This window comes from Tursiops truncatus, chromosome 2 (assembly GCF_011762595.2).
Source record: "Tursiops truncatus isolate mTurTru1 chromosome 2, mTurTru1.mat.Y, whole genome shotgun sequence".
NCBI lineage: Eukaryota > Metazoa > Chordata > Mammalia > Artiodactyla > Delphinidae > Tursiops > Tursiops truncatus.
The window spans coordinates 92,384,437-92,410,348 of NC_047035.1; the positions used below are offsets into that span (position 1 = coordinate 92,384,437).

A 25,912-nucleotide genomic window follows, 5' to 3' on the forward strand; every position below is an offset into this window, starting at 1 on the left:
AGAACAGACTTGAGGATATGGGGAGGGGGAAGGGTGAGCTGTGACAGGGCGAGAGAGAGGCATGGACATATATACACTAACAAACGTAAGGTAGATAGCTAGTGGGAAGCAGCTGCATGGCACAGGGATATTGGCTCGGTGCTTTGTGACCACCTGGAGGGGTGGTATAGGGAGGGTGGGAGGGAGGGAGACGCAAGAGAGAAGAGATATGGGAACATATGTATATGCATAACTGATTCACTTTGTTATAAAGCAGAAACTAACACACCATTGTAAAGCAATTATACCCCAATAAAGATGTTAAAAAAAACACCTAAAAATAGAACTACCATATGACCCAGCAATCGCACTACAGCACATACCCTGAGAAAACCATAATTCAAAAAGAGTCATGTACCACAATGTTCATTGCAGCTCTATTTACAATAGCCAGGACATGGAAGCAACCTAAGGGTCTATCAACAGATGAATGGATAAAGAAGATGTGGCACATATATACAATGGAATATTACTCAGCCATTAAAAGAAACTAAATTGAGTTATTTGTAGTGAGGTGGATGGACCTAGAGACTGTCATACAGAGTGAAGTAAGTCAGAAAGAGAAACAAATACCCCATGCTAACACATATATATGGAATAAAAAAATAAAAAATTTTCTGAAGAACCTAGGGGCAGGACAGTAATAAAGACGCAGACGTAGAGAATGGACTCGAGGACACAGGGAGGCGGAAGGGTAAGCTGGGACGAAGTGAGAGAGTGACATGTGGGAACAGATAGCTAGTGGGAAGCAGCCGCATAACACAGCGAGATCAGCTCAGTGCTTTGTGACCACCTACAGGGGTGGGATAGGGAGGGTGGGAGGGAGACGCAAGAGGGAGGGGATATGGGGATATATGTATATGTATAGCTGATTCACTTTGTTATAAAGCAGAAACTAACACACCATTGTAAAGCAATTATACTCCAATATGATGCTAAAAAAAATTTTTTTGAAGATTGTCAGACTAAACATTGTCATGGTCAAAGGAAATGAATAAGACCCATGTGTCACCAAGACTTGGACACAGAATGAAGAACGTGTGACTGTGTGTGTAATGGTGTCTCCGTGTTACACAATGACACCAGCTAACAGGTATTTCCTCCTTACATATGCCAAGCGCTGTGCTGAGCACTGTACATACATCATCTCAGGTAATCTAAAAATTCAGGGAGCTGTTACAATTTCAGCACCATTTTACAGATGAAGAAACTGAGGCTCAGAGCAGTTCCAAGGGTTGCCCATAAGAGTTATGCTTCATAGAGTCATGTGTTCTCCCAAATGGTATGTGTTTCCCGGGAAATGAGTCAGAAACAAGGAGTCCTTAGACTCTCTCTTGATCAATGAACTCACTGACCCTCGTAGAACATTCTTCAGCTGGTGAAGAAAAGAATCTCCCTAAACCAAAGCACAGTAAAGGGTGCACACTAATCCAATCAGCTAGAGTAGTCGCTTTCGGCCTTTTCAATCTAGGGAGAATGTCACAGGGCTTGTCTAGGGAGCGTCATTTCCCATCTAGACCTCAGAATCACAGACAGTGGCAGCAAGTTTTCAGAATGGTCTCAGTCTCGCCCCAAAGCAATCTGCCTGACAATGTCATAAACCTTTTTCTGTTTTCCACTCTCAGGTCTTGGTTTAGTGTTCCAGCATCTTAAAGACTGTTCTAGAGCTACTAAGTGGCCTATGAATAGTAATATATCTACAAAAAACTAATATTGTACAATTACCAGGGGAACAAAATAAATTTCCCTCTGAGATTAATTTAATCACACTAATTTTTTTTTTCTCCAGGGTGTTTAGATGCATACAATATAAAAGACTTTTAAATCGTTCCAGATAAAATGTTAACTTTTCTATTGTGACTTCTGAAAAAGAACTAAAAATGCTCTTAAAATTATACAGAAGGAGACAGATCTAGTATACGTCTTCTCCAGAGAGATAAGAGGTAAAACAAAAGAAAGGCATAGAAAAGAAAAAAGACATCAAATATATTTCAGTGGGACTTTCACAGGGCATCCCTAATGATTTGTTTGTCTGCTAGTTCTGCTTTTCCAAAGTTCTTCTATGCCTCCCCCTTGAAGGCCTGCTATCTGCTGGGGAGCAGGCCCTCAGCTTTGGCTCATTGCTTCATCTCAGTGTAGGGCTTCAGAGGCCTTGGACGACCAAAGTGGGCATTTCTTTGAGTTGATGTGGGGCTGGCTTGCTGAACTACAAGGGCGCCTTTGGATAACTCAGGGCATACAAACTGCTTTGTTTATTAGGACTAAAAATTAGACCATGTAGTACAATCTGGGAACTAGGCCAAATTTCAGGCAGGACCTCAGCATTTATGACAATAACAAAGGCACAGTGGAAAAGTCCAGTTAATGAGGAAAGGCACCCATAAAGAATTTCCCAAAGAGCCAAGGGGTTATAATAACATACTACATATAGTCTAATCCTTCCTAAGACTCTACCTCTTATACTAGGGTTCTACACAAATAACACCAGCTCTGGGGAAGTACGCAATTTTCTCCTGAACCCCTGAGGATCAGATGAGAAAAGTGTGCAGCTCTGAGTTCCTACCCTCTGCAGGATGCTGGGGAACTGGGACCCCTGGCCAACTCATGGCGGTGTCCTCCTCCAACATTCTAGGCTTTCCTGGCCTCCAGCCCATTCTCATTCAGGGTAGGATGATAAATCTAAATTTAGACAAACCCACACTACCTGGCTTTGTGATTTTGTTGTTGTTGTTGAGTGGCGTTTGTTTGGGAATAAAGGTATTGAAGGGAAAGAACAGAGGACAAGTTGGGAAAGAGGGAAGGAAAATTGTCTACATGGAATGGGGGAAGAGAGAGGCTTTAAAACCATCTTCTATCATTAAAACACAATAACAATAATTTATAAATAAATGGAAGCGTCAGTCTTTTATTTTTTTGTGATATTTAATGAATTTTCATCAAATTTGCAAGTTTTGCTTAGGATGGCTTAGGTTAAAATAAAGACTACCCTAAATTTGCTTCCAGTAATTGGCAATGGGATTCCCTAATGATATACATAAAAGTAGGCAGGTGTCCTCTGTAGGAGCTGACAAATAGATTCATTAAGAAGCTCAAGCAAGTGCTGAGCAGAGCACGAGCTGCCAAGATGTGAACAGAGAAAATGCACAGTGGTTTCAAGTGTGAGTCTCCAATCAAAACTCACTAGGACACATGGGGAGGGAGAAGGGTAAGCTGGGACGAAGTGAGACAGTGGCATAGACATATATACACTACCAAACGTAAAACAGATGGCTAGTGGGAAGCAGCCACATAGCACAGGGAGATCAGCAGATCAGCTCAGTGCTTTGTGACCACCTGGAGGGGTGGGATAGGGAGGGTGGGAGGGAGACGCAAGAGGGAGGAGATACGGGGATATATGTATATGTATAGCTGATTCATTTTGTTATACAGCAGTAACTAACACACCATTGTAAAGCAATTATACCCCAATAAAGATGTTATTTTAAAAAACCCAAAAAACTCACAAGGACAGATACACTAAGTTTCTGAACTGATCTGCAACTGAGCTGCTTCTCAGAGGAGCAATTCCAAGAACCAGGCTCCAGGGCAAGTTACAGTGGGCATTTATTTATTTAGTAGTTAACGATCCACCCGTGCATCCTAGCTGGGGAGGCCAGCTAGGAACTGTACAGCAGGGTACAAAGCTGCTTTGAAACAAAGCAGACCAGATCCTTTCCCCTGCTCCCTGAATAAATGAACGGATGAATGAATGAGGGGCTCCCAGCTGCGGCACCCGTACCTTCTCCAACATCTCATCCCACATCCTTCAAATTCCTCTTCCACATTCCTCCTCCTGATTCACTCCACCTGGGGTAAGTGTTCAAAAGCAAAGGTCACCCAGACCCTTATACAAATGTGCTGGTTTGGGGGAGGAAGAAGCCGGAGAGGTTGATGGGTTTGGCAGAACAGAATCAGGAGGCATTTCATAAGAATGGAAGACTGTGCTCTGTGTCCCTCCCATGGAGGGTCACCAGCGGCACCAGAAATAGGACAAGGAATTTGAAGGGAATAAAGGAGGAAAAACCTAAGGGTGTGACTATGGCATGTAGCCTGAAGCCTTTTTGGGAAACCGGTTTTCCCAAAATGGTGACTGTTTATAACAACAAAGGATAGCAAACCCATTTCAGATATTATCTTCCCTCAATAGTCCCTTCCAGTGAGATGATTTGTTTATATACTCAGTAAGGAAAGTGACATCTAGAAAGTCAGAAGACACTTGCATAGGCCATGCCAGTGTCAAGGCCCATGGCACAACACAGGCTTCTAGGAAACTTTCTGGTTCCAGACAAAGCCCCCAGGGTCCTGTGGTTTAGCTCCTTGAAGGTTGATATGAATGAGTCTTATCTACCTCTATGTACCTCACCCCTGTGCCAGGAACAGAGCAATTCCTCAGTAATTTTTGTCCCTAGTAATTTAATTTGTAATAATACTTAAAATTTTTTAATAATAGTTGTGTTTTTTAAATAAATGAACAAATAAGAAGTTCACTGTTGCAACAATCCAGAGAAAGCTTCTACCAAAAAATAAGTTCACACCTATGAGTATATGCCTGGCAATGTGCTAGGCATGGGGTAGGGGGTGAAGGAGGATACAGATGCATCACTTTGTGTTAAACACTGTTCTCTGGCCACTGTCCTCCACTGTACAACCCTGATACCCAGGGAAAACAGCCATTAATTTCTAACATGTCAATGTGAGGAGGATATCCTTCCTATGAGAAAGATCTTCGAAACAAGAAAGCACCAGGCAACTAGGCAGACATGGGGAGTTAAGATTTGGGCAAGCAAGCTTGAAAGCAGGAGATGTGACGCAGTCCACCCATAACTAGCTTCAGCTGAAAGCACTTCACTTACCATTAGCATATAATTGAGGAAAGGGCTTATCACCACCTGCAGTGCTAATCACTGCGAACTCAAACTGGATTTTGCATTTGTGACAAAGCCCCACAGTTCCCTGAAAATGCCACTGAAGTAAGACAAGTTTCTGTTGCAAAATTACAACATAAAATACTTTCAACATATGCCTTCTTACTCATGACAGACACACACAACCATTTTGACAGGAGCTATTGTAAAGAAGAAGGAAGAGGCAGAGAACAGAAGGAAAGGGAGGGAGGAAGGCAGACATGCCATAAAGAAAGGAGTTACATATGGAAGAGGACAAATCAAACCTCAAACTTCAGATGCAGAGATTAACAAGGAAGAGCCCCTTTGCATACCTTGTTTCAGGAAATCTTCAAGAGCTTCTTGAAGACCTTGAAGGTCTTGAAGACCCCCCAAATCTAAGTCAAATTCACCATAAGGAAACAACAATCCAATTAATAAGGACTGGGTAAATGTTAACTGTCCCAGAAGATAACTGAAAAAGGAAAAAGGGAGGGCTTGGAGTCCTGAATCTGAAAGGTGGCTCTACATTTTACCAACTAAGTGGCCTTGGAAAAAAATTTTAGTCCCGCCAATCTTCAGTTTCCCCACCTGTAAAATGTGAAAAATAATATTTACCATGCAGAGTTGGGAAGATCATATGAGGTAATGCATATAAAAGCACTGGCACTGGGCTTCCCTGGTGGCGCAGTGGTTGGGAGTGCGCCTGCGGATGCGGGGTGCGCGGGTTCGTGCCCCGGTCCGGGGAGAGGGTCCTGCGTGCCGCGGAGCGGCTGGGCCTGTGGGCCGTGGCCGCTGGGCATGCGCGTCCGGAGCCTGTGCTCCGCGGCGGGAGGGGCCACGGCAGTGAGAGGCCCGCGTACCGCAAAAAAAAAAAAAAAAAAAAAAAAAAAAAGTATAAAAGCACTGGCACTGTGCTTCCTAATTAAATACTTTTCTCCCTCCTCACCTCTTTGCTCTTGCCAGAATCTTCAGGGCACTCCTAACTGAAATAAGAATAGAGGATCTGTCCAGTGCTTCTGAAACTCAAATGTGTATATGAATCATTTGGGTTCAAATGCAGATTCTGACTCAGCAGTTTTGTGATGTGGCCTGAGGTTCTGAATTTCTAAACAAGCTCCAGGGGAGAAGATGATGCTTGTTAGAGGCCCGCTTTTCAAGAAGCAAAGTATTAAATGGCCTCTAAGAGTTTTGATAAGTACAAATTTCTATGATATAAGAAAGGTACATGTATTTTTCAAAAGGCTGTGCAAATAATTTAGTGAAATTCGTACATATCCAAAAAAGTCCCATTTGTCCACTATAGATGGGGAACCTTGTGAGATACTTGATTTCACCAGTAGACTAGAGCGGAATCAACATCAGAGCTAAAACACTGAAATGCCTTACACCACTGCTTAGACTATAGAAAGAAAATGTCCTTTTGACTCAGCTGAAGACATTTTTCTAGATTTCTCATTCAATCCTTAGAAAAATACATTGGATGAAAATAAAAATCAGAGATTCTTCATGCATTTTCAGTTAAAGCTCTGGCAAATAAAAAGATCAGATCAAGCATTACGTTGGAAAACGAAAGACCGCGGAAGAAATTCCACAGGTATGTGGAGGCACGGGGGAGCATGGCAGGAAGAGAAGGGGAAGAGGGCAGGAGGAACCCTTTTTTAAAAATGAAAAAATGCAAAATGCAAAAAACCTGACCATTTGCACAGGAAATAACATATATAGGTCCTGTATAGGTTCAGGAATTTATTTATAATTATTTGCTCATAAAGCATAAATTCAGAACTATTCCTAATGTCAAAATACTTTAGTTATTTTTAATAATCACACATATAAAATTCACATTCGAACTAAACAAACAAAAAAAATTCAACTGCCTTGCATACTCAAAACATTCAATTCTAGAATAACCTAGAACTTTCGAAGGAGCACATCATTTTCTTCAGTCAGTTTAGGTTTAGATGGACTTAAAGGGGACTGGTACTGGGCTTTCTGAGTAGCCAATGGTTTCACAAATCCAGACAAGGGTTCAAAGTGCAGTGCAAATTAGTAATTTTCCAAATCAAGTTAGACCATTTTTATACTATATGAATGCAACATGGTATATTTTTCAAAAGACATTTATTAACAACATGAACAAGTTTTTTAAAAAGAATTTATCTCACAAAGCACCGAGCTGATCTCCCTGTGCCATGCGGCTGCTTCCCACTAGCTGTCTATTTTACGTTTGGGAGTGTATATAAATAAGTCCATGCCACTCTCTCACTTCGTCTCAGCTTACCCTTCCCCCTCCCTGTGTCCTTAAGTCCATTCTCTACGTCTGCCTTTTTATTCCTGTCCTACCCCTAGGTTCTTCATAACCATTTTTGGGGTATTTTTTGTTTTTTTTTTTTCGATTCCGTATATATGTATTAGGCATAGGGAGGGTGGGAGGGAGACACAAGAGGGACGGGATATGGGGATATATGTATATGTACAGCTGATTCACTTCGTTATAAAGCAGAAACTAACACACCACTGTAAAGCAATTATACTCCAATAAAGGTGTTAAAAAAAGAAAAAGAATTTATCTCTTATTAGAAAATTATCTCCCTTACCCAGATACAGTGAAAACATTAACTGTAAGTCTAACACCATTCAATTTTATACTTAATATTACAATGTCTTGTACTGTTATTTCATTTCTGTATATAAAATAATCTCAAGGGGATAGCAAATCTCTGAGGAGCTAAGACCCTACCTTATACTTTTTTAAGTCTCTATAGGATTTAACAAAGTGATAAACAATTCCTAATTACTCAATATAAGCCAGATAAACCCAATTTTTTTTTTTTTCTTTGCAGTACATGGGCCTCTCACTGTTGTGGCCTCTCCCGTTGCAGAGCACAGGCTCCGGACGCGCAGGCTCAGCGGCCATGGCTCACGGGCCCAGCCGCGCCGCAGCATGTGGGATCTTCCCAGACCGGGGCACGAACCCGTGTCCCCTGCATCGGCAGGCGGACTCTCAACCACTGCGCCACCAGGGAAGCCCTAAACCCAATTTTTTTAATGCAAAATAATACATGAGGGAAATGCAATTCCATTTATCAGAACAAACAGGAGCTAATATAATGGTTAGTAATTCACAACACAAACAAGTCATTTCCAGTACATAACTTTGAGAAGTACATTTGCCAAAGAAAGATAGGCTCTAGCATAAATATAGATTTTTCACATTTTTTTAGCATAACATCTTTGTGCAGTTCATTAACTTTTCCATATCAGAGAGTGAGGGAGAAGAAAAGAAATCAAACATTCCTTTAGCTTATTTTCTCACCTAGAAAAGTCTGAGCAGTGCTTTCTCTGCCAGACGTTATGAAGTCCAGCCCATTTGTGCTCCTAAACTCACAAATGTCTTGCTTACAACAATGGCGTTTTTGTGGCATTTGGCCTACAAGAGTGTTTAAAACATTGCAGCACAGGACTTTGTGGTTTGCAAGAATCATAGAAACATGACTTGGAAAGGAATCTTCAAAGTTCAATTATTCATTCCATCCTTCTGCTTCCATATAAAAGTTATCTAAACCAGCAGTATAATAGATTTAATATTTTTTAAAAGGCTCTCTGCTTTTTAAGATAGAGAGCAATAATATAGCATAATTAAACAAAAATTGGGTTGGCAGCCAGGACAAGGACAGTTAATTATAGAAATTGGAAACTAGTTAAGGCAACAAGACATAATTATTAATGGCCCAATGGCAACCTGTTGGGAGGTATGATACGGCACATGACTCTGTCCTCAACTGTGTTGTGCTCAATATTTTAATTAAGAGCTTATATTGGTCATTCTTAACCTGGTTGCTCATTAGAACCACATGGGGAGACTTTTTTTTTAATACCAATGCCTGGACTCCACCCCCCAGAGCCTCTATTTTGATTGGCCCATTGGTTTAGAATTCAGTGAAGATGCAGAAGACATGTTGGTAAGTCCACACATGGCACAGCAGAGTAAGGCCTGTTCTGTGACAAGCAAGATGCAGAGATAAATGTGGCACAGTCCTGATCATTAATAATGAAAGTGAGATTAATAGGAGATTAATAGGAGTCAACAATCACCAGAAAGCCAGAGCAATCTTGGGCTGCATTAATAATCCTTCTACTTCAAGCTGATCAAATAACTTTTGGAATATTGCTTGACTTTGGAGCAACACACTTTAAGAAATGATAGCAGAGCTGAAGCTCTTTGAAAAGAAAGGGAATTGGAGATGATTGTTCTGGAGACTAGTCTACTCAGTGAGCCAAACATCAGAAGGGTTGTCACATGAAATAGGAGACACACTTGCTCTGCTTTGGCCTCAGAAGAAAAACTAACCCAATGGCTAATAAAGCAAAAGAAGATCAATTTGGATCAAATGATGGACAAACTGTCTAATGATCAAAACTATGCAAAGACAGAAAAGGCCCTTTTCAGAAGTGGTATGTTTTCCTCCTCTAGAGGGATACAAACACAGACTGGATATGTCATCACTAAAAATTCTGTGGAGAGAAGTTGATGGAAAAGCTTTAAAGGATAATTCTATGCTGAGATTCTATGATGAACTTCAGCTAACTTCCTTACTGTACCAGTCAGGCTTTCCCATTTGTATAAAACAACTCCTCTTCCATGCACTTTTGGGCTATTGGGAAAGAATGATGTCACCACCTGCAGCATATCTAGATTGTACCTGGACAGCCACATCTATTGAGGTGACCTTGATTCACAGCAAACTTTACAACCAAAGAGCACATGTAAAACCCAGAACAACTAGGGCTGCTAGAGATGTCAAATCAGGGTATCAGCAAGTAGAAATTTAGATCACCGATCTAGATGTAAGAATCTGATTGCTGTTCTGTGCTTCAAAGAAAAGTCTCTCACCATTCAAGCCAGAACATTCTTACCCGTTCTTATAACTACAACCCTTCCTACATGCACATAAACATGCAACACACATTTATATATATGGCCCCTAATCAACTCCTAGCATCATTTTTAAATTACCTCCAGATTTAACTTTAATGCCTAAGTAGTTTACTTTTGTAAGACACTGCATATAGAAAGTCAGATATAAAATTCAACAGTAACCTGAGCACAGGTTTTATAATAGTAGACATGAATTTGAGACTACATTGTTAACACAAATGATTTGATTAATCTTTCCACTACAGAACATAAAATGTGAGAGTTACTATCTTTTAATAATATGAATCATAGAAACAAACTAACTGGTCCAGTAAAGAAAATTACAAAACAGGGTTAAAAACCTTGATACCGTTGGGGTTGTGGTTTTTCCGTTAAGCTCTCAACTGTTACTGAACTTGTCCAATGTTATCCACGTGATTGATTTATGGATTACTTTCATAAACCATTTGCCAACAAAGGAAATGGCAGTTGTAGTTCTTGCTTCACACAGAAGGTTACTTTCCTTCCTGCTCCATCTTTACATTTCTCAGTCTTAGTTTCAATCTGTCCCACCACAGTGAGGCTACAGCAGAGCTCCAAAATTCTAACACCAAAATTAGCTTATCTTAACTCTTTTAATTCCAATTACACATTGTTTGGAAACTTTTAAATTTTATATCATTGCAATGAATAAAGTAAAAGTTAAATAAACCTAATCTACGTGGCTTTACTTGAAACTTACTTCACAGAGCAGATGGAATGGAACTAGTTTATGAAGATGCTTAAATTATCTCAAGCCTGGAACAGGTAAATGACAAACACTTCAGAGTTTTAGAGCTTAACTGTATTTTTTAATTACCTTAATTTGCCATTTTAGAACGTTTAGGAATAGGAATTCAGAGGCTAAAACAAAAGATTAAAACAGATCAACCAAATTAAGGAAACAAAAAAATCAGACAAATGCTTAGCCAAAGAATAACACTATTTAAACAAATCAGATGTTAAAAAGATAAAACATTTATACTTTTAAAGTCCTGAATCCAGAATGAAAATGAATTTGAGAGATGTCCAAAAATTATCTTTTCTCTTCAAGTAATTATTTATAAAGAAAGATAAAAACCTCTGTCATGTAGAACGTAGAATAATTTATACAGATATTAACAGCACACAAAACAGAAGACATTTCAATGTTTGCTAAAAAGCCATTGCTACTATAGTAACGCTGCAATACAAACAAAACATGCAACAACCAACAACCAGAAACCGATAACAAATGCAAGTTACTGGCACTTTCCACAACTAATTCCAGCTTGGTCACAGAGTTTGTCATCATCTGTACTCTTTGGTTGGTGCAGAAATTGCTTTGATTATCAGGCTTCTTGGTGAGGAGCTACAGCATGTTGGCAGTGCAACTATGCTGGTCATGAAAAAAAGAAAGAGAAATCCAAATTTTCCATCGGGCCAAGGATTAAAGCAGGACTAGGATGTGTCCCAGCATGTGGATATCCCAGAGTCTCCCAAAGAAAATGTTTAGAGTTTTACCTTCCCACAGGCTTTTTGTACTTGGATAGTCAAAATGTCGGAAAATTGATTCAAAAATGCTTCACTTCATTTCAATGAGCCTGAAAGCTTAAATACTATTTCTCTTTTTTTACTGCAAATTATTAATTAAGGGAGCTATACCCCACTCCCTTCTTTTTTTGCATGTTTTTTCCCCTGCCCTCTGACTTCCAAACCCCGGACTTTTAAAAAAAATTTAAACTGCTTTCTTCAGGTCCTCCAACTGCTTCCTTCTGACTTAAAGATGTTTTGCCTTAGCTCATGAGCGCCTAGCATCAGATATGGTTTCCTGCCTCCTGTTCCCTGAGGGGCTCCACCCTGCACCCCACCCCATCCCAGCTTTCGTCTCATCCTTTCTCTGCTTTCCTCAGCTCTCCACTGCTTCTTGGGCTCCCTCCCTCCCCCTTTAACTGTGGGGGAGTTTCTACCGCCACACCTTTCAGCCGCCTGCCTTCAGTTCTATTTTTTCTCCTAGCGTTAAGCACCTCCTTCCAATGGATATCCCTAATCTACAACTCTAACCCCACCCAAGTTACATTCCATATTAACCTGGGCATTTCAATTTGGATATCGAATCTATTTAATCCCAAGTGCTAATAACATCCTTTTTCACTCTGTTGACTACTCAGCTCCTGAGACCCTATTACCTCATATTCAAATTCTTTTTTTAAACAGTCAGGTCTCACCTACCTGAACTATCGTTTCCCATGACACACCCTAATTCCCATGAATTAGGTTGGACCTCGGGACTTTGCTCCTGTCTCTGTTCCTAACATTGGTGGTACAAATAAACAAACGAGGCTCGAATCATTTCCCTTTTCCTCTGGTGACACTTCCTCAAATACTTCACTCACCCTTCACTCCCCTAACACTTACAGGCCACATCACACAAGTAAAATTTAGCATTACCTTTTCAGTACTACCTACTGTCAAATTCGTTCTTATGTCCTGGTCTTCTCTTCTGGAGTAGATTATACATTCTCCTTGAAGGTGGAAAGCAAAATTTATACCTGCTTTTTTAATAACCCCGGTATCACTCAACACATTACCAGCCTAAGCAATAGGGACTTCTAGCATGCAGTTTGGGGCCCACCTAAATATAACCTGCCCATCCCAGTTTCCTCATGTGTTTCTACTCCTTTGAGCTTCACATTCTTTTTGTTCATGGCCTCAAAACCTCTTTGGAAAGTGATTAAGTCAACAAACACACATGTTACTAGGCATAGAGCAGGCACATCGTGAACATATTGAATTTTAAAAATCATTTCTATTAAAAAAAAGGGACTAGGACTCATCGATTCACCCACGCACACAGGGATACAGGTTTTACTGTTGTGCCCGTCTGGTCTCAGAGAAACACAGACACATCATTACAATGTGGGGTCTATAGAGGTCCAGTGACTGTCCAAGCTCACACACCCAGAATGATGGTGGGCCATAATTTTTTACTCTACTCAAACCACTGATTCTGAGCTAAAAGAGAAGAGACTGTGGAAACATAGAAAGCCCCATTTAAGTGGGTGGGAGGGACATGGAAGGGGCTCATGCTGAAGGGCATCTTGGTGGCACCATTGTAACACTGACTGCTAAGAATCAGCCATATTGCCACATTGAATGAACACTTTTTGGAAAACCCAAATGGTCATTGTTCTACCCATCACAAAAATCATAAGAGCAACAAGAGCTCCATCCAATAACCATAATATCAACAAGCCATCTCAAGATTCAAGGAATAAATTAAGGTGTTCGAATCACAGTTTTTGGATGGAAAGCTTTCTTTAAAAGCATCCAAAACTACTTGGTTAAATTTTCACCAACTTATAGAAGCCTGTACACTTCCTGAAATAGGATCAATAATTCAGCTCAGGAAAATGCCCTTTAGAAACTTCCCATCTATATTCATGCATGAAATACATTCAGACAGAAGTTGTTAAGCGTTCACGTTTACTGAACTTTCTGAGTTTGAGGCAGGATAAGTTTCTCAGCACTCAGACAAGTTCATCCCCCTTCTCAAATTCTGTTAGAGTTCAAGAGAATTGAATGGGGGTAGGGTATGCCTGTGCTGATGTGAGACATAAAAATAACAGGAGCCAGTGGGAACCGATGTTTTCCAACATTTCTTTATTTTTTAATAAAGTTGGAAAATAGCTATAATTAATCCAACACTTTTTCTGACATTTTTTGACATTGACACATTTTAATACAACTGTTTTCAGTACTTCTACCATTCACTCTGAACTCCTTTTAATAGGGATCATGAGTGGCTGTCTGGCTCGCTCTCACGTTTTTCTAACATTATTAACATATTTTAATACAACAACTGTTCTCATTACTTCTATTATTCATTCCTATCATTAACCAAGAAAACTTTGAACTCCTTTCTAATGAGAATAATAATTCTAGCATTCAGCTCACTCTTCCTTCACTCTCCAATCTCACTTTGTGTTACATATCTTGGCAGTCTGAAATCCCACTTGTTTTATGTTTTCCACCTTCCAGTTTTCACAATATCATGTGTCATTTCCCAATTAATTTCACTTAGAATCATTAACCTTGTCTTTTGTGTTCTAAACCCTTTATCTTTTAAAAGCACTTTTGATCATTTTTTAAGCCTGTGCTATGTCCTATAAAGTGCTTTGAAGCTTAAGGGTCTGTTGATAAATTAATGTCCTCTAGGTATTGAAATATCTTCCTTCAACCTTCAAAGAGAAAAGTTTGCCAGTCTTTGTGTTTGTGGAAATCATACCAGTTATCTGAGCTTTGTGTAAATTTTTCTCCCAAGTTCTCATCTACAAACGCTAAGGGTAAGATTTAAGGTCATTCTTAGCCTCACATTTGTAAAATTTTATATCTCCTTTATCTGCCTTTGTCCTCTGAGTATAAAAACTTTACCAGCAGGTATGTAAGAGAAGGAGAGGAGGTTCAGAGGATTTGTTTGGGGTTTTTTTGTTGTTGTTGCAGTTTGTCTTTCAAGATTGGTCAAAAGAACAGCAGGGTATCATGGAAACAAAACAGGCTTTGAATCTGGCCAGTCTAAATTAGAATTCTACCTATGAGCAGTGTGACCTCAGACAAGTTACTAAATGGAACTCCACCTCAACTCTCTGGGTTTTGTGGAAGATTAGGTATATGTGTAAAGTACCTGGTACACAGCTAGACTCACAGCTGTAAGAATGGGAACCATTATCCAGCTGTGTGACCTTGAGTAAATCACTTAAGAGAGATCTCTGTGTATCAATGTATTCATATACAAAAGTGAGATAAGTAAAGTGCTCTCTTCATAGAGTTATGAGATTAAATTAGTTTAATATAATACAGTGCTTAGAACCCTGCCTTTCAGATGGTAAGCACTATATATGCGTAAGCTACTATTATTATTATAACTAACTTTGTTATTATCATCACTGTTAACCATCTATCTGTCAATATCCACACTGAGAGTGTCAGAAATATTTCCTGAACTTATCAAATGCTTTGCACAGAGTAGGTAATCAATAAGTATCTCATCAAATCATTATCATTGCCATATTGCTTATTCGGCAGGTGCAGGGGGCTGTTCTCTACAACCACAGTTGTTTACACTGTTAATCTTCTTGCCTTAGGTGCATTTGTATCTCTGCTATTGCATTCCCTGCATAATTCATCAGCAACTTCCACACCTTCAGTATCACAGATTTGCTGACTTTTCAGCATGATGTCTGCTGCAAAAAGTTTACAACTTTAGTCAACTTCTCAGTATCTTCCGAACATTATTTTCACTGATATCTTACTTTATCCAGTACTTCATAGGGAATCTAAAATTTATCGTGCATACTTGTCCACAGCCATGTTAGGTTAAAGAAAAAATCCATATAAAAAGTTTAGCATAGAGCCTGGTACATAGTAAGCATCTAATACGTATTAGCTAGTCTTACTATTATCAAATATTTATATAAATTATTTCATTTAACCCTTTGGCAGATAATCCTATAAGGAAAATTCCCCATTTCACAGGTAAAATTAATGATATGCAGAAAAATAAATAAATCAAGATCACAAGTTAGCAAACGAGAAAGAGAAAAGATTCGAACTGTGGTCTATCTTATCCCCAAACACTCTTTCCACTACATTTGAGGAAACGTCACCATTTCTCCTTTCATCTTTTTTATAATTTTCAGTTTATTCCCATCTCCTCTTCAGCCTTACGGGGGAAGACTACTTCGTCAATTATTATAAGCATTCGCACTGAGATCTGTTGGGGTTTCTTCAAATCCATTTCCATTTGCAGTAATATCCTTTAAACTAGGCAAGACTGAACAAAAGACCCGTGGGTTCTGCCTTTCTTAAAAGGACAGTCCACGTAGGACGTGCTCAAAAATCCTTAAAAATCAGATAGATATAAATTCAAATCCCACCTCTATAAAGACTAGCTCATAGAGTCATTGTGTGTTACTCTACTTCAGTCTGTTCAGTAACTCTATGAAATAGGTACTTTTAATAGCCCCAATTTGTATCTGAATAGGCTGGGGCTGAGAAGGGTTCCACAGCTCACTGTCTGGCCAGACATCCTGTTGGGAGTTCCCAAATCAACACACCACCAGCCAGGTCTAGTGGGGACCCTTGCTCATTCTAGGAGGGCCTGGCTCATACCCTCTGAGCCACGGTAGGGGTCATTAGACCTGAGATACGCATGACCCTCTCTGCTCTGCACCTTCCCTTTCTCAACTTTTGCTGTCATTCTCGGTTTTGCCAGCCCATAATGGGTTTTGGTTTTTTCCTTAGTATGTTTTAACTCCGAGACAAAGCTGCCTTATTCCGTCTGCTGTAGCTACAGAATATTGTTCCACTGCCTTGTCATTGTTAGGAAGCCCAACAGAAAACCCAGCCCCAGCTACACACCTGTGTGCTTTTGTTCAATATCATGCAAGCTCAAGAGAAAACCATCTCTGTATCCTTGGCATGTTATTATTAAAAGAAAAATCAAAAGCAAATGTGGCAAATGGTTAACATCTATTTAACCTGGGTGGTAGGCACACAGGTGTCATATTATTCCCTGTACTTTCCTCTAAGTTTGAAATATTTCATAAATTAAGTAAAAATAACTATAAATATAAAAGACTGTATCATCTTACAAAATGCAGACAAAATATGGCTTTCCTTATCTAGTTACTACTCACAGAATGAAAATACCTCTTACACACTGGAAAATAAGGATAAAGCCAAGTACGTAAATGCATAATTACCCAGTAGTAGATTACTTATTACTGGGTTTTTGCCCCCAAGGTCTTAAAATATAGACATCTACTCCTCTGATTTAGGGTTTGGTGGTCAAGGCTTTCAAGGGTCATCCTCTAGAGTTAAAGAACTAGTGGTAGAATGGATAGAAAGGCATGGGGCCAAGTCTGGTGATGACCAGAAGGGCTAAATGACCAGCGGTCAGGAGGCTGCACAGAGTGGCATTAATCACTATGGAGAAGGTAGTCCCCCACCCCCCAACCCCTGGCAACAAAGCATATTCATCAACCTCCTGCGAGGGATTCTTCTCTCAAGGACAGATTTACTTGAACCAAGCTCACAAGACTGATGAATAAAATCAGGGTGCCAATATATTACTTTAATGAGAAATCTGTCATAGAGGCAGTGTGCTGACTCCCTGTAGAGACACTTACATTGAACATCAAATTATAATCACAAGTTTACGTGATTATCACAGTATGAGAAAAGAGGGGTTGTTAGCTACCTCTACTGGTATCAAGCTATAATAGCCCAATGTAGCCTTCCACATGTATGGAAAAACACTGCCAACAGAAACTAAATACTAAAAATAAGCCATTGGCCAGAATTCTCTCTCCTCTAGCCAGTTCCTAGATGGAGACTGCCAAAGTTTACCCCATGACACTTACATTTCTATGCTTTTATAGTCATCAAACCCCTCTGTGAATTGAGACTTTCTTTCATTAATGTGCTGGTATACTCAATCACAGCAGGTCTTCTAGGCCACATGTCACCCACAGCATCAATTCTACCAGTTATCTTTCTTAGAACTTATTTAAAAAACTTCATGTAGCAGCTTAGGTTGAGTCAAGGCAAGATGAGGAGATTTTTATGAGGGCCCATGAAATAATTCACAAAGCGCTCACCAGAGTATCCCAAGTTTCTAGACTAGTGCCAGTCACTTAGGAGGCTCTCAATAAATATTTCTTATGTGAATGAAGAAAACTCTCATTAAAAAAAAAAGTAGTTCAGTACAAGCTTAAAGATCACACATTTTAACTAATCATTCTCACTGCTCACTTGATAGATACAATCATTCAGGTCTAGGAACTTTCTCCTACATGCACTTTTCCACATTCAGCCTCAGTTGCTTTGAGAAAATCCCCAAATGTTATTCATCATCCATCAGCCGCTATTACCACTTCTATCACCAAGTACTACCATGGAGGCCTGCTTTCACAGTATTCTTACATTATTTGAGTGCCCAATGGGCACCAAGATGAATTAAGCATAAATTCTTGAGAAAGAAGGTACTTCATCTTATTCCCATACCAATATGAATACCAACCACTCAGCGCAGAATAGAAATAAATGTATAAACATTACTAAAATCTGAATTTATGGAAACATATGGCACCTTGCTGTTAAAATGGACCAACAAAGTTTTTAGTGAAATCAAAGTTCTAGAAGGCAAGAATCCTACTATCCTTAAGATCAGACCTACCCCAGCATGTGTGTGCTATGAGTGTTTTACTCACTGTGTACTGGTACTTCTCATTATATTCACGGTCATTGGCTTTTACTATCCGTTCCACTTCTAAAGAGAGAGAAATCAGGTATGAAATTAAATTTTCAACCAAAAGAAACATACAACTCTTTAAACTAATATCCAATAGGTTACTTTGTCATCAAGGTTATAAGAATTCTTTCTTTTGAAATTTGAAGGGCATTGGTTTTTTTCCAGCCTAAATGTTGGAACGTGTATTGGAAAATTCCAAAATGGAAAGCTGAAATGTTTTTCATTGTCTTTCTGATGCCAGCCATAAAGCAAAACAGTATGTGTCTCCAATTTCTATATCCCTTCAACTCCACTTTCTGTTAACTTCAAGTAGTTCCTAAAAAAGAAGGAGCTGCTAAAAGTCAAATGCCACACTGGAAAGGAATCTTTTTTTGTTTTTGTTTTTGTTTTTTTGCTTCAGAGTTATAAGATATAACATAGCCAAACAAAACCATACTGAAGTGGCCAGTGAGGTCACTGGCCTTATAGTCACGGAGCCAAAGATGATATTTCTAAACAACCCATGCATATTGAGAGGAACTTTACATTATCAGGGGACTGAGACCTACCCTTAGCTGGAAGTGGCCAAAAAATAAAATCTCTTCTGAAAGCAAATGTAGAGTCCCGGTCCAAGGTAGCAACTTAGGAAGATCCTGAACTCACCTCCTCCTATGGACATACTGAATGTACAGATATATCTGGAACAATTTCCTCAGAACAAAACCTAGAAACTGGCTAAGAGACCCCTTCACATTGGGCAAACAAGAGGGAAACCAATCAAAGCAGATAGGAAACGCTGAGACACAATCTCACTATAAACCCCACCCTCAGACCAAGTGGGAGGCAACTCAAAACCCAGAGCTTCAACCCGAGGACCAAAGGGTTCAGACCCCACATCGGGCACCCCCACTTTTCAGACAGGTACCTGAGAGACAGCCTCCAAGGCATCTGCTTTGAAGACCAGGGGGGCAGGGCTGTGGCAAACTGAGGAAGAGCTCTTAAAGTGCCCTCAGGCAGACTCATCCCAGGGCCCAGCACAGAAGCAGCCCTTTGAAAAGCACCAGAAAAAGACTCACTAATTTTAAAGCATTGGTCTAAGGGGCACGGACCTCTGGGATACTCTCCAGGGATGGTTGCTGGTGGGTACCATCTCCCTGATCTCCCTCTGCCTTGCTAATGCGGACGGGCACCATCTTTTTTATTTCCTCCTTTACTCTTTTTCCCCCTTGTCTTTTTTTTCTTATTTTTCTTTTCTTTTCCTTTTTTTTTTTTAATTTTTATTTTCCACTGGGTGCCGTCTTCGCACTCCCCCTCTGCCACACTGCAGAGCCCCAGGATCTCCTGGAGGGGAGCATCAACACACACCTGGTGCCCCAGTTTTTACATCTGATCCTGGTTTTCACAGCTGCCACCCAGGGAACACTTCTTGAGTGCCTGACTCTGAAGCCCATGGGCTTATGTTTCTGGATCCCATGGGACTGTAACAATCAAAGATTCTATTCTTGGCAGACTACCACCCCCAGGACACTGCACAGACAGCTGACTGAAACACATTCTCAGTCTTTCTGAGAAAGAGGCCCGTTTGCCCGTCCAAAAGCTTTGGCCTGTGGGGCAGGCTCCTGGTTTGGTACTCTTACAGGGGACTATGGAGAGGCTCTCGGGGAATGGAGGCCAATGGACACAATCTTTGTGCTCTCTCTCTGCCTCGCTCCAGCTCACCAGGATCTTCCAGAAAGGAGCTTATACCCTTCTCTGGTGTCCCAATTTTTCTGGCTACTGCCAGGGGACACTTCTATATCACCTGAAAGCAAGTACAAATAACAAAACCATAGGACAACAAACCCAAAGATTATCATAGTGCAGAAATTAAAATTTGTAGAGGGCAGGAAGAGACAATGCCCCAGAAAACACCAGCAGAGCATGTTTTTGTAGTAAGGGTAGCACGTTCTTGCTCCATGTTTACTTAATCCAGAGTTGGCAAAAGGGTAACGGTGGAGTAATGAAAGCTATGGAAGGAAGATCAGTCAAGTAACCAACAGACAGCAATGTTGGACTCTCCTAGTAAATAACCTGACCATCTCAACCTGGGAGTCCCTTAATCCCACAGTTCCCCACCTGGGTAAGTGACAGATTGTAAAAAGTATAGGCATGTGGTAAGAGTCTGACTTTAGAGAAGGTACATACAACCACAGAGATAAAGGAGACTGGAGAGTGGAAAGTAGGGATGAGGAAAGAAAGAGCAAGAGAAAAGCAAAGAGAAGGAGAGCTGGAAGTAGAAGGAAGATGAGAAAGAAGACGGAGATGAACAGGGAAAGAAGGGAGATAGGAGAATATCTTACCACCTGCTCCCTGTATACCAGGCACCACGAGTTATAAGAACTGATTCCCTTTTCCCAAAATTCCAAGAGGAATCTAAGTGTCTCTACAGTCCCTGTGGCTCAGCTTTCAAGTACGAAGTTCACCTCTGAGGACTGCTCCTGACAAATGACACCCTGTCTTTGGTTATGGTTGGGCTCCTACTATTTGTAGAGTGTTTATTTGTTTGATATCCACCTACATGGCTTCCTTCTTTACCATCTAATAAAGTCAGTTCCCTGTGTATAACTCTGAAATTGAGAACCCACCAGGACGCAACCTCTCAACCAACCATCCCCTGAAAGAAAGATTTCAAAGTCTGACTATAAAAGCATCATCCTCTCTCATCATTCCCCAACAAAGAGCAAAAATATCAAAGCCCAAAATGGAATTTTGGAGGCTGAGAGACTTAAAAGCTTAGAAAGATAGATGATTTGTTTATTCATCCCCACCTTAACCCAGGCATAGTGAAACTGCCGACAGGAAAACAGTGGATATTACTTGGGGTTGGTGGGGGGGGCGGGTCTCTTCTGCATGGCGAAGGCTAACCTGGCCCACTGGCCTCCTGCATGTAATTTACAGATTAACTTTAGCTTAAATCAAAAATCAGACGTGCTAACTTGTATATTGATGGCTTTAGTTTAGAGCATATACATTCAGATGATGATCATTTTTAAATTTCACATTTATATGAAGCACATCCAAGCACAGAATTCCATAGTTCTGTGTCTAATTTTACTTATTCCAAACACCAGAATCTTGACTCCTGTCCAGTGTCTCCATGTAACCATCCTCCCCAAGGACTGAGAATAGCCCTTTCCCAAAGTGGCCAAAGGAGTAATTTCTGTGCTGGGAAAGTTTGGATCCTCTCCTGGGTATCCACATTGCTCTTATCCCACGAGACCTTGTCAGAGCCAGGAAGTCCTCTCCTCTTTTTCCTTCTAAAATCTTCTTATTAAGACTTCATCTTTGTCTCTATACTTCCATTAAGTATTATCTTTCTGAACTGAGCCTTCATGGATAAATTCTGGGAGAAGATTTTCCATCCCTTCACTAAGCTCTGCAAAATTCTGGCTTTGGGTTTTAAATCCCTACAGTTTTCTGCCTTTAACCTGAATATGCTAGGCCTGAATTGTCTTTGTAGGAATTTACGTTCTTCCATGTGCTACAACAGTGCATGAGGGGATATAAACCCCTGTTGGCAATAAGTTACATCCTGCAAGAAGGGGAAGCAGAGCACAAATCCCCCATAAACAACGCCCACTATGGATTGCTCAGAGGTTCAGTGACTTAATGCCCAACATTCTGTAGGCATCCTTCCAGGTGTGAGAGGAAGGAAAGGAAAGTGCTCATCAAGGGATTTACGAGTTAACACAGTAAGCTCATTCCTGCACAACTGGTATCACTAAATGTGTCTGGTTCCAAAAACGAGTAAGTGATACACATGGATGTATAAAATATAGTAAACCAGAGTATGTTTACAGTGGAATAAAAGAACTTCCAGTTCAAGTTAGCATGTCCTTCTACCTCCCTTACCTCTCAGGTCCCACTGAAATGACAGAAAATATTTTTTTAAGAATAAAAACATAACAATGCTGGAAAATAAGAATGGGGCTATCAGAGGCTCATAAATTTTAAAGAAAGTCTACAAAATAAAACAGAAATCAGATGGGATCAATTTGATCAAAAAAAAATAAAAAAAAGATAGGAACAATGCTAGCCAAAAGACTTAGACGAGTTGTTTTCCCAATGGAGCCCCAGAGAAGTTCCAAATTCAGCCAATAAATACAAAGATTGAGAGTGTGTTGTAGATAGGGTGACAGTCCCAGTGATGCCTAATGTCTTGGCAAAATAATTAAAAGTGTCTCAGTTTGGAACATAAATTATCTGATCACCTTAGTTTTGGAGAATTACCAAAATAATTATAATTGAGCCAGTTGGGTCCTCTCACATACCCCTCCCTTACCCACTGAAGAGACTAGGCAACATGCCTAGGGAAGAAACCAAGAGGGGGTGTTCAGGCCTAAGAGAGAAGAAGCTCTGAATCTCCACAGCAGCTACAGCAGCCTCGTAAAGCCTGCCTTACTGAGGCAATTGTGGGATTTGCCAGATACCCTGACTAAACCACAATGCTATAGACTGAATGTTTGTGCCCCTCCCAAATTCATATATTGAGACTTAATCCCCAATGTGATGATATTTGAAAGCTTTTGGAAGGTAATTAGGTCATGAGGGTGGAGCCCCAGTGAATGGGATTAGTGTCGTTAAAAAAGAGGCCCGGGGCTTCCCTGGTGGCACAGGGGTTGAGAGTCCGCCTGTCGACGCAGGGGACATGGGCTCGTGCCCTGGTCCGCGAAGGTCCCACATGCCGCGGAGCGGCTGGGCCCGTGAGCCATGGCCGCTGAGCCTGCGCGTCCGGAGCCTGTGCTCCACAACGAGAGAGGCCACAACAGTGAGAGGCCCGCGTACCGCAAAAAGAAAAACAAAAAGAGGCCCCAGAGAGCTCTCTTGCCCCTTTCATTATTTGAAGACACAGAAAGAAGATAACCATCTATGAACCAGGAAGCAGCCCTCACCAGTCCCCAAATCTGCTGATGCCTTGATCATGGACTTCCCAGCCTCCAGAACTGTGAGAAATAAATTTTTATTGTTTACAAGCCACCTAGTCTTTGTACTCTGTTATAGCAAACAGAATGGACTAAGACACACAGAAAAGCCTCTCTGTGTGCTGGCTATATCACTGGTCCTCCTATTTAAAGGAGAGGCCTGACAGGGGAAAAGACCTTTGAAACTGAATTAATCCATCTAGTCCTTCATTTGTAAATACAAACCAGCAAACGTAAGTCACCAGACATCTGAGAAAAACCAAGAGCACAAAACAGAAGGATCCAAGGGGAAGAGATAATGCTGAAAACAGGTGGGGAAAGGGGGTTGTTTTCTTTTTAATTCTAATTAGTACCTCAAAGATATTCAAGAAGACATGGACGGCATCCATGAAACAAGAACAAGCTGCTAGGAACAAAGAAAACAGAGAACAAGAGAAAGCTCCTGGAAATTAAAAATATTTAATGCACGAACTGTATAGTAGGAAAGAGAGAATGAAGAATAAGACTTAAGAAATCTCTTAAAATATATAAGAAAATGACAAAAAAGAAATGTGAAAAAAAAACACTTAGGAGAAAGGAAGATAAACAATGGATGGGAGGAAATAATCAAATAAATAGAAGAAAATTTCTCTGCACCAGAGTAAGACAACTCTTCAAAGCAAAAGGGCCACCAAGTGCCAGTCAGGATGAATGAAAATGGACCTACAGATCTTCATAAAATTTTGATAAAAAACAAAAAGAAAAATATTAAAAACTTCCAGAAGGAAAAAAATGGGTAGCCCCAGAGTCATAAGAATTAGAACAACATGAAATTTCTCATCAGCAACAAGGATGATAGAAAACACAGGAGTGATGCCTTCCAGTTCTAAGAAAAAAATGTTTTGAACTTAGAATTCTATACTCAGGCAAATAATCAATCAAGTATGAAAGGGCAATAAAAACATCTTCAGACATGCAAGAGGGTTTACACACAAGATCATCTCCAAAATAATGTAATGTTGTACTCAAGAACGTACAACAGGAAAAATAATGGTTTACGTTTTTAAAGTAAAGTGGAAGAAAATATGGGAGGATGATGATCAGCTAGAGTCCCTAATGCAAATAAAAATGCCTGACATGATGACCCACACACCTGTTCCAGGTGGACCACCAATTCTACAGAAAAAGGGAAGGCCTGTCTATTGCCCTTTACTTCACAGTCTGTAAGGTAAAAATAAACTAATTTCTTTGGGAAAGTACAATAATGTGTTAGTTGTTGGCTCAAACAATAATTTCTCTAACAACTCCTCATAAAGTAGTCATTGTTTGAGAGAAAGAATATGAGAATTTTAGAGCTGTGTTTTATAACAGGCCTATGGATATCATCTGAAACACAATTCCAAGGGCCCAATGACAGAGTCTCTGTACTCAGTCCCTGCTGAGCTGATGAAGTTCAGAAATGTATTTTAAGATATTTAAAAGAGCAAATGAACTACATGTCCTTCGAGCAATCATCCTAATTATTTCTCTCAACTGCACTTGCGCTAAACACTAAATGACTATAAGCTTGAGATTGAACTTCCAAGAAAATACCTGGAGAGCTGCTATGCTGTGTTGCTAGCTGAGTATAGATGTGTAAGGCAGAAGACCAACGTTTAATAGTGTTAGCATTCTTTTGTGACAGCTGAGGAGCCTACCAAGACACGTGTTTGGATAGGAAGCCATCCTTCACCATTTCAGTGAGCCAAGACAATAGCCATTAGCAGAGGCAAAATTATCTTAGACATTGTTTTTCATCTGCTCCAGAATATAGTAAAAGAGGTCATTAAACCTTCAAAGCTCTGTTTCACACAGGGTGTTGGAAATAGCCTTTACTCCCCAAATCTCGTCAAGGCTAAAATAATTTGATGTCTGCCTCAATCAAATAAAATATCAATGAAGCACTCATAGAATGCTTATCTTTGAGCCACGTGCTTCCTGTTACATGATCCAAGATAACTAACTGAGGATACCTCACCTATTTTATGAAATGGTTATTTATAAATCAGTTAAATGTTAGGGAACATTTATCAAAAAGAGTAACCTGAGTTTCAGAATATGACCTGGAGGTACCCCTCCCTCCCTGAAATAATTATCTTATAGGGCTGACAGTTTCTTTGACTTGGTTTCAGACAATGAAACCATATCCATTTATGTATGCATGTATGCTTGTCTTTCCTTTTCGAAGGAGGAGATGCATCTAGAAAAATCCAACAGTGTTATCAGATAACTAAGACATAAGTTTAAAAGGTGGGAGAGGGCTTCCCTGGTGGCGCAGTGGTTGAGAGTCCGCCTGCCGATGCAGGGGATACGGGTTCGTGCCCCGGTCCGGGAAGATCCCACATGCCGCGGAGCGGCTGGGCCCGTGAGCCATGGCCGCTGAGCCTGCGCGTCCGGAGCCTGTGCTCCACAACGGGAGAGGCCCCAACAGTGAGAGGCCCGCGTACCGCAAAAAAAAAAAAAAAAAAAAAAAAAGGTGGGAGAAAAAAAGGGCGGGGGGGTAATTCCCTGGTGGGCCAGTGATTAGGACTCCACGCTTCCACTGCAGGGAGCCTAGGTTCAATCCCTTGTCTGGGAACTAAGATCTCTAAAATCCCAGAATCACGTGGCGCAGCCAAAATACAAAACAAAACAAAAAATTTAAAAAGATGGGAGGGACCTAACACTACTCTGCTGGGAATTTTTAATTGCAATCAAGATGCTGTTCTCAAGTCACCAAGACTTTTTAGACCCATAAAAATAG

At 40.4% G+C, this 25,912-nt stretch overlaps 1 protein-coding gene across 9 annotated transcripts in view; it reads right to left on the reverse strand.

Annotated features, from left to right (window-relative positions):
* ATP8B4 (ATPase phospholipid transporting 8B4 (putative)) overlaps positions 1–25,912 on the reverse strand; it is a 265,509-nt gene that overhangs the window by 204,835 nt on the left and 34,762 nt on the right. For 8 of the 9 annotated variants that reach the window (XM_073800972.1, XM_073800975.1, XM_073800971.1 and 5 more), the window contains exon 3: positions 18,171–18,229. The exons of the other annotated variant lie outside the window; for it this stretch is intronic. In XM_073800972.1, the coding sequence (XP_073657073.1) occupies positions 18,171–18,229 (59 nt within the window). The remainder of the gene's footprint in view (positions 1–18,170; positions 18,230–25,912) is intronic. 9 annotated transcript variants of the gene reach the window in all.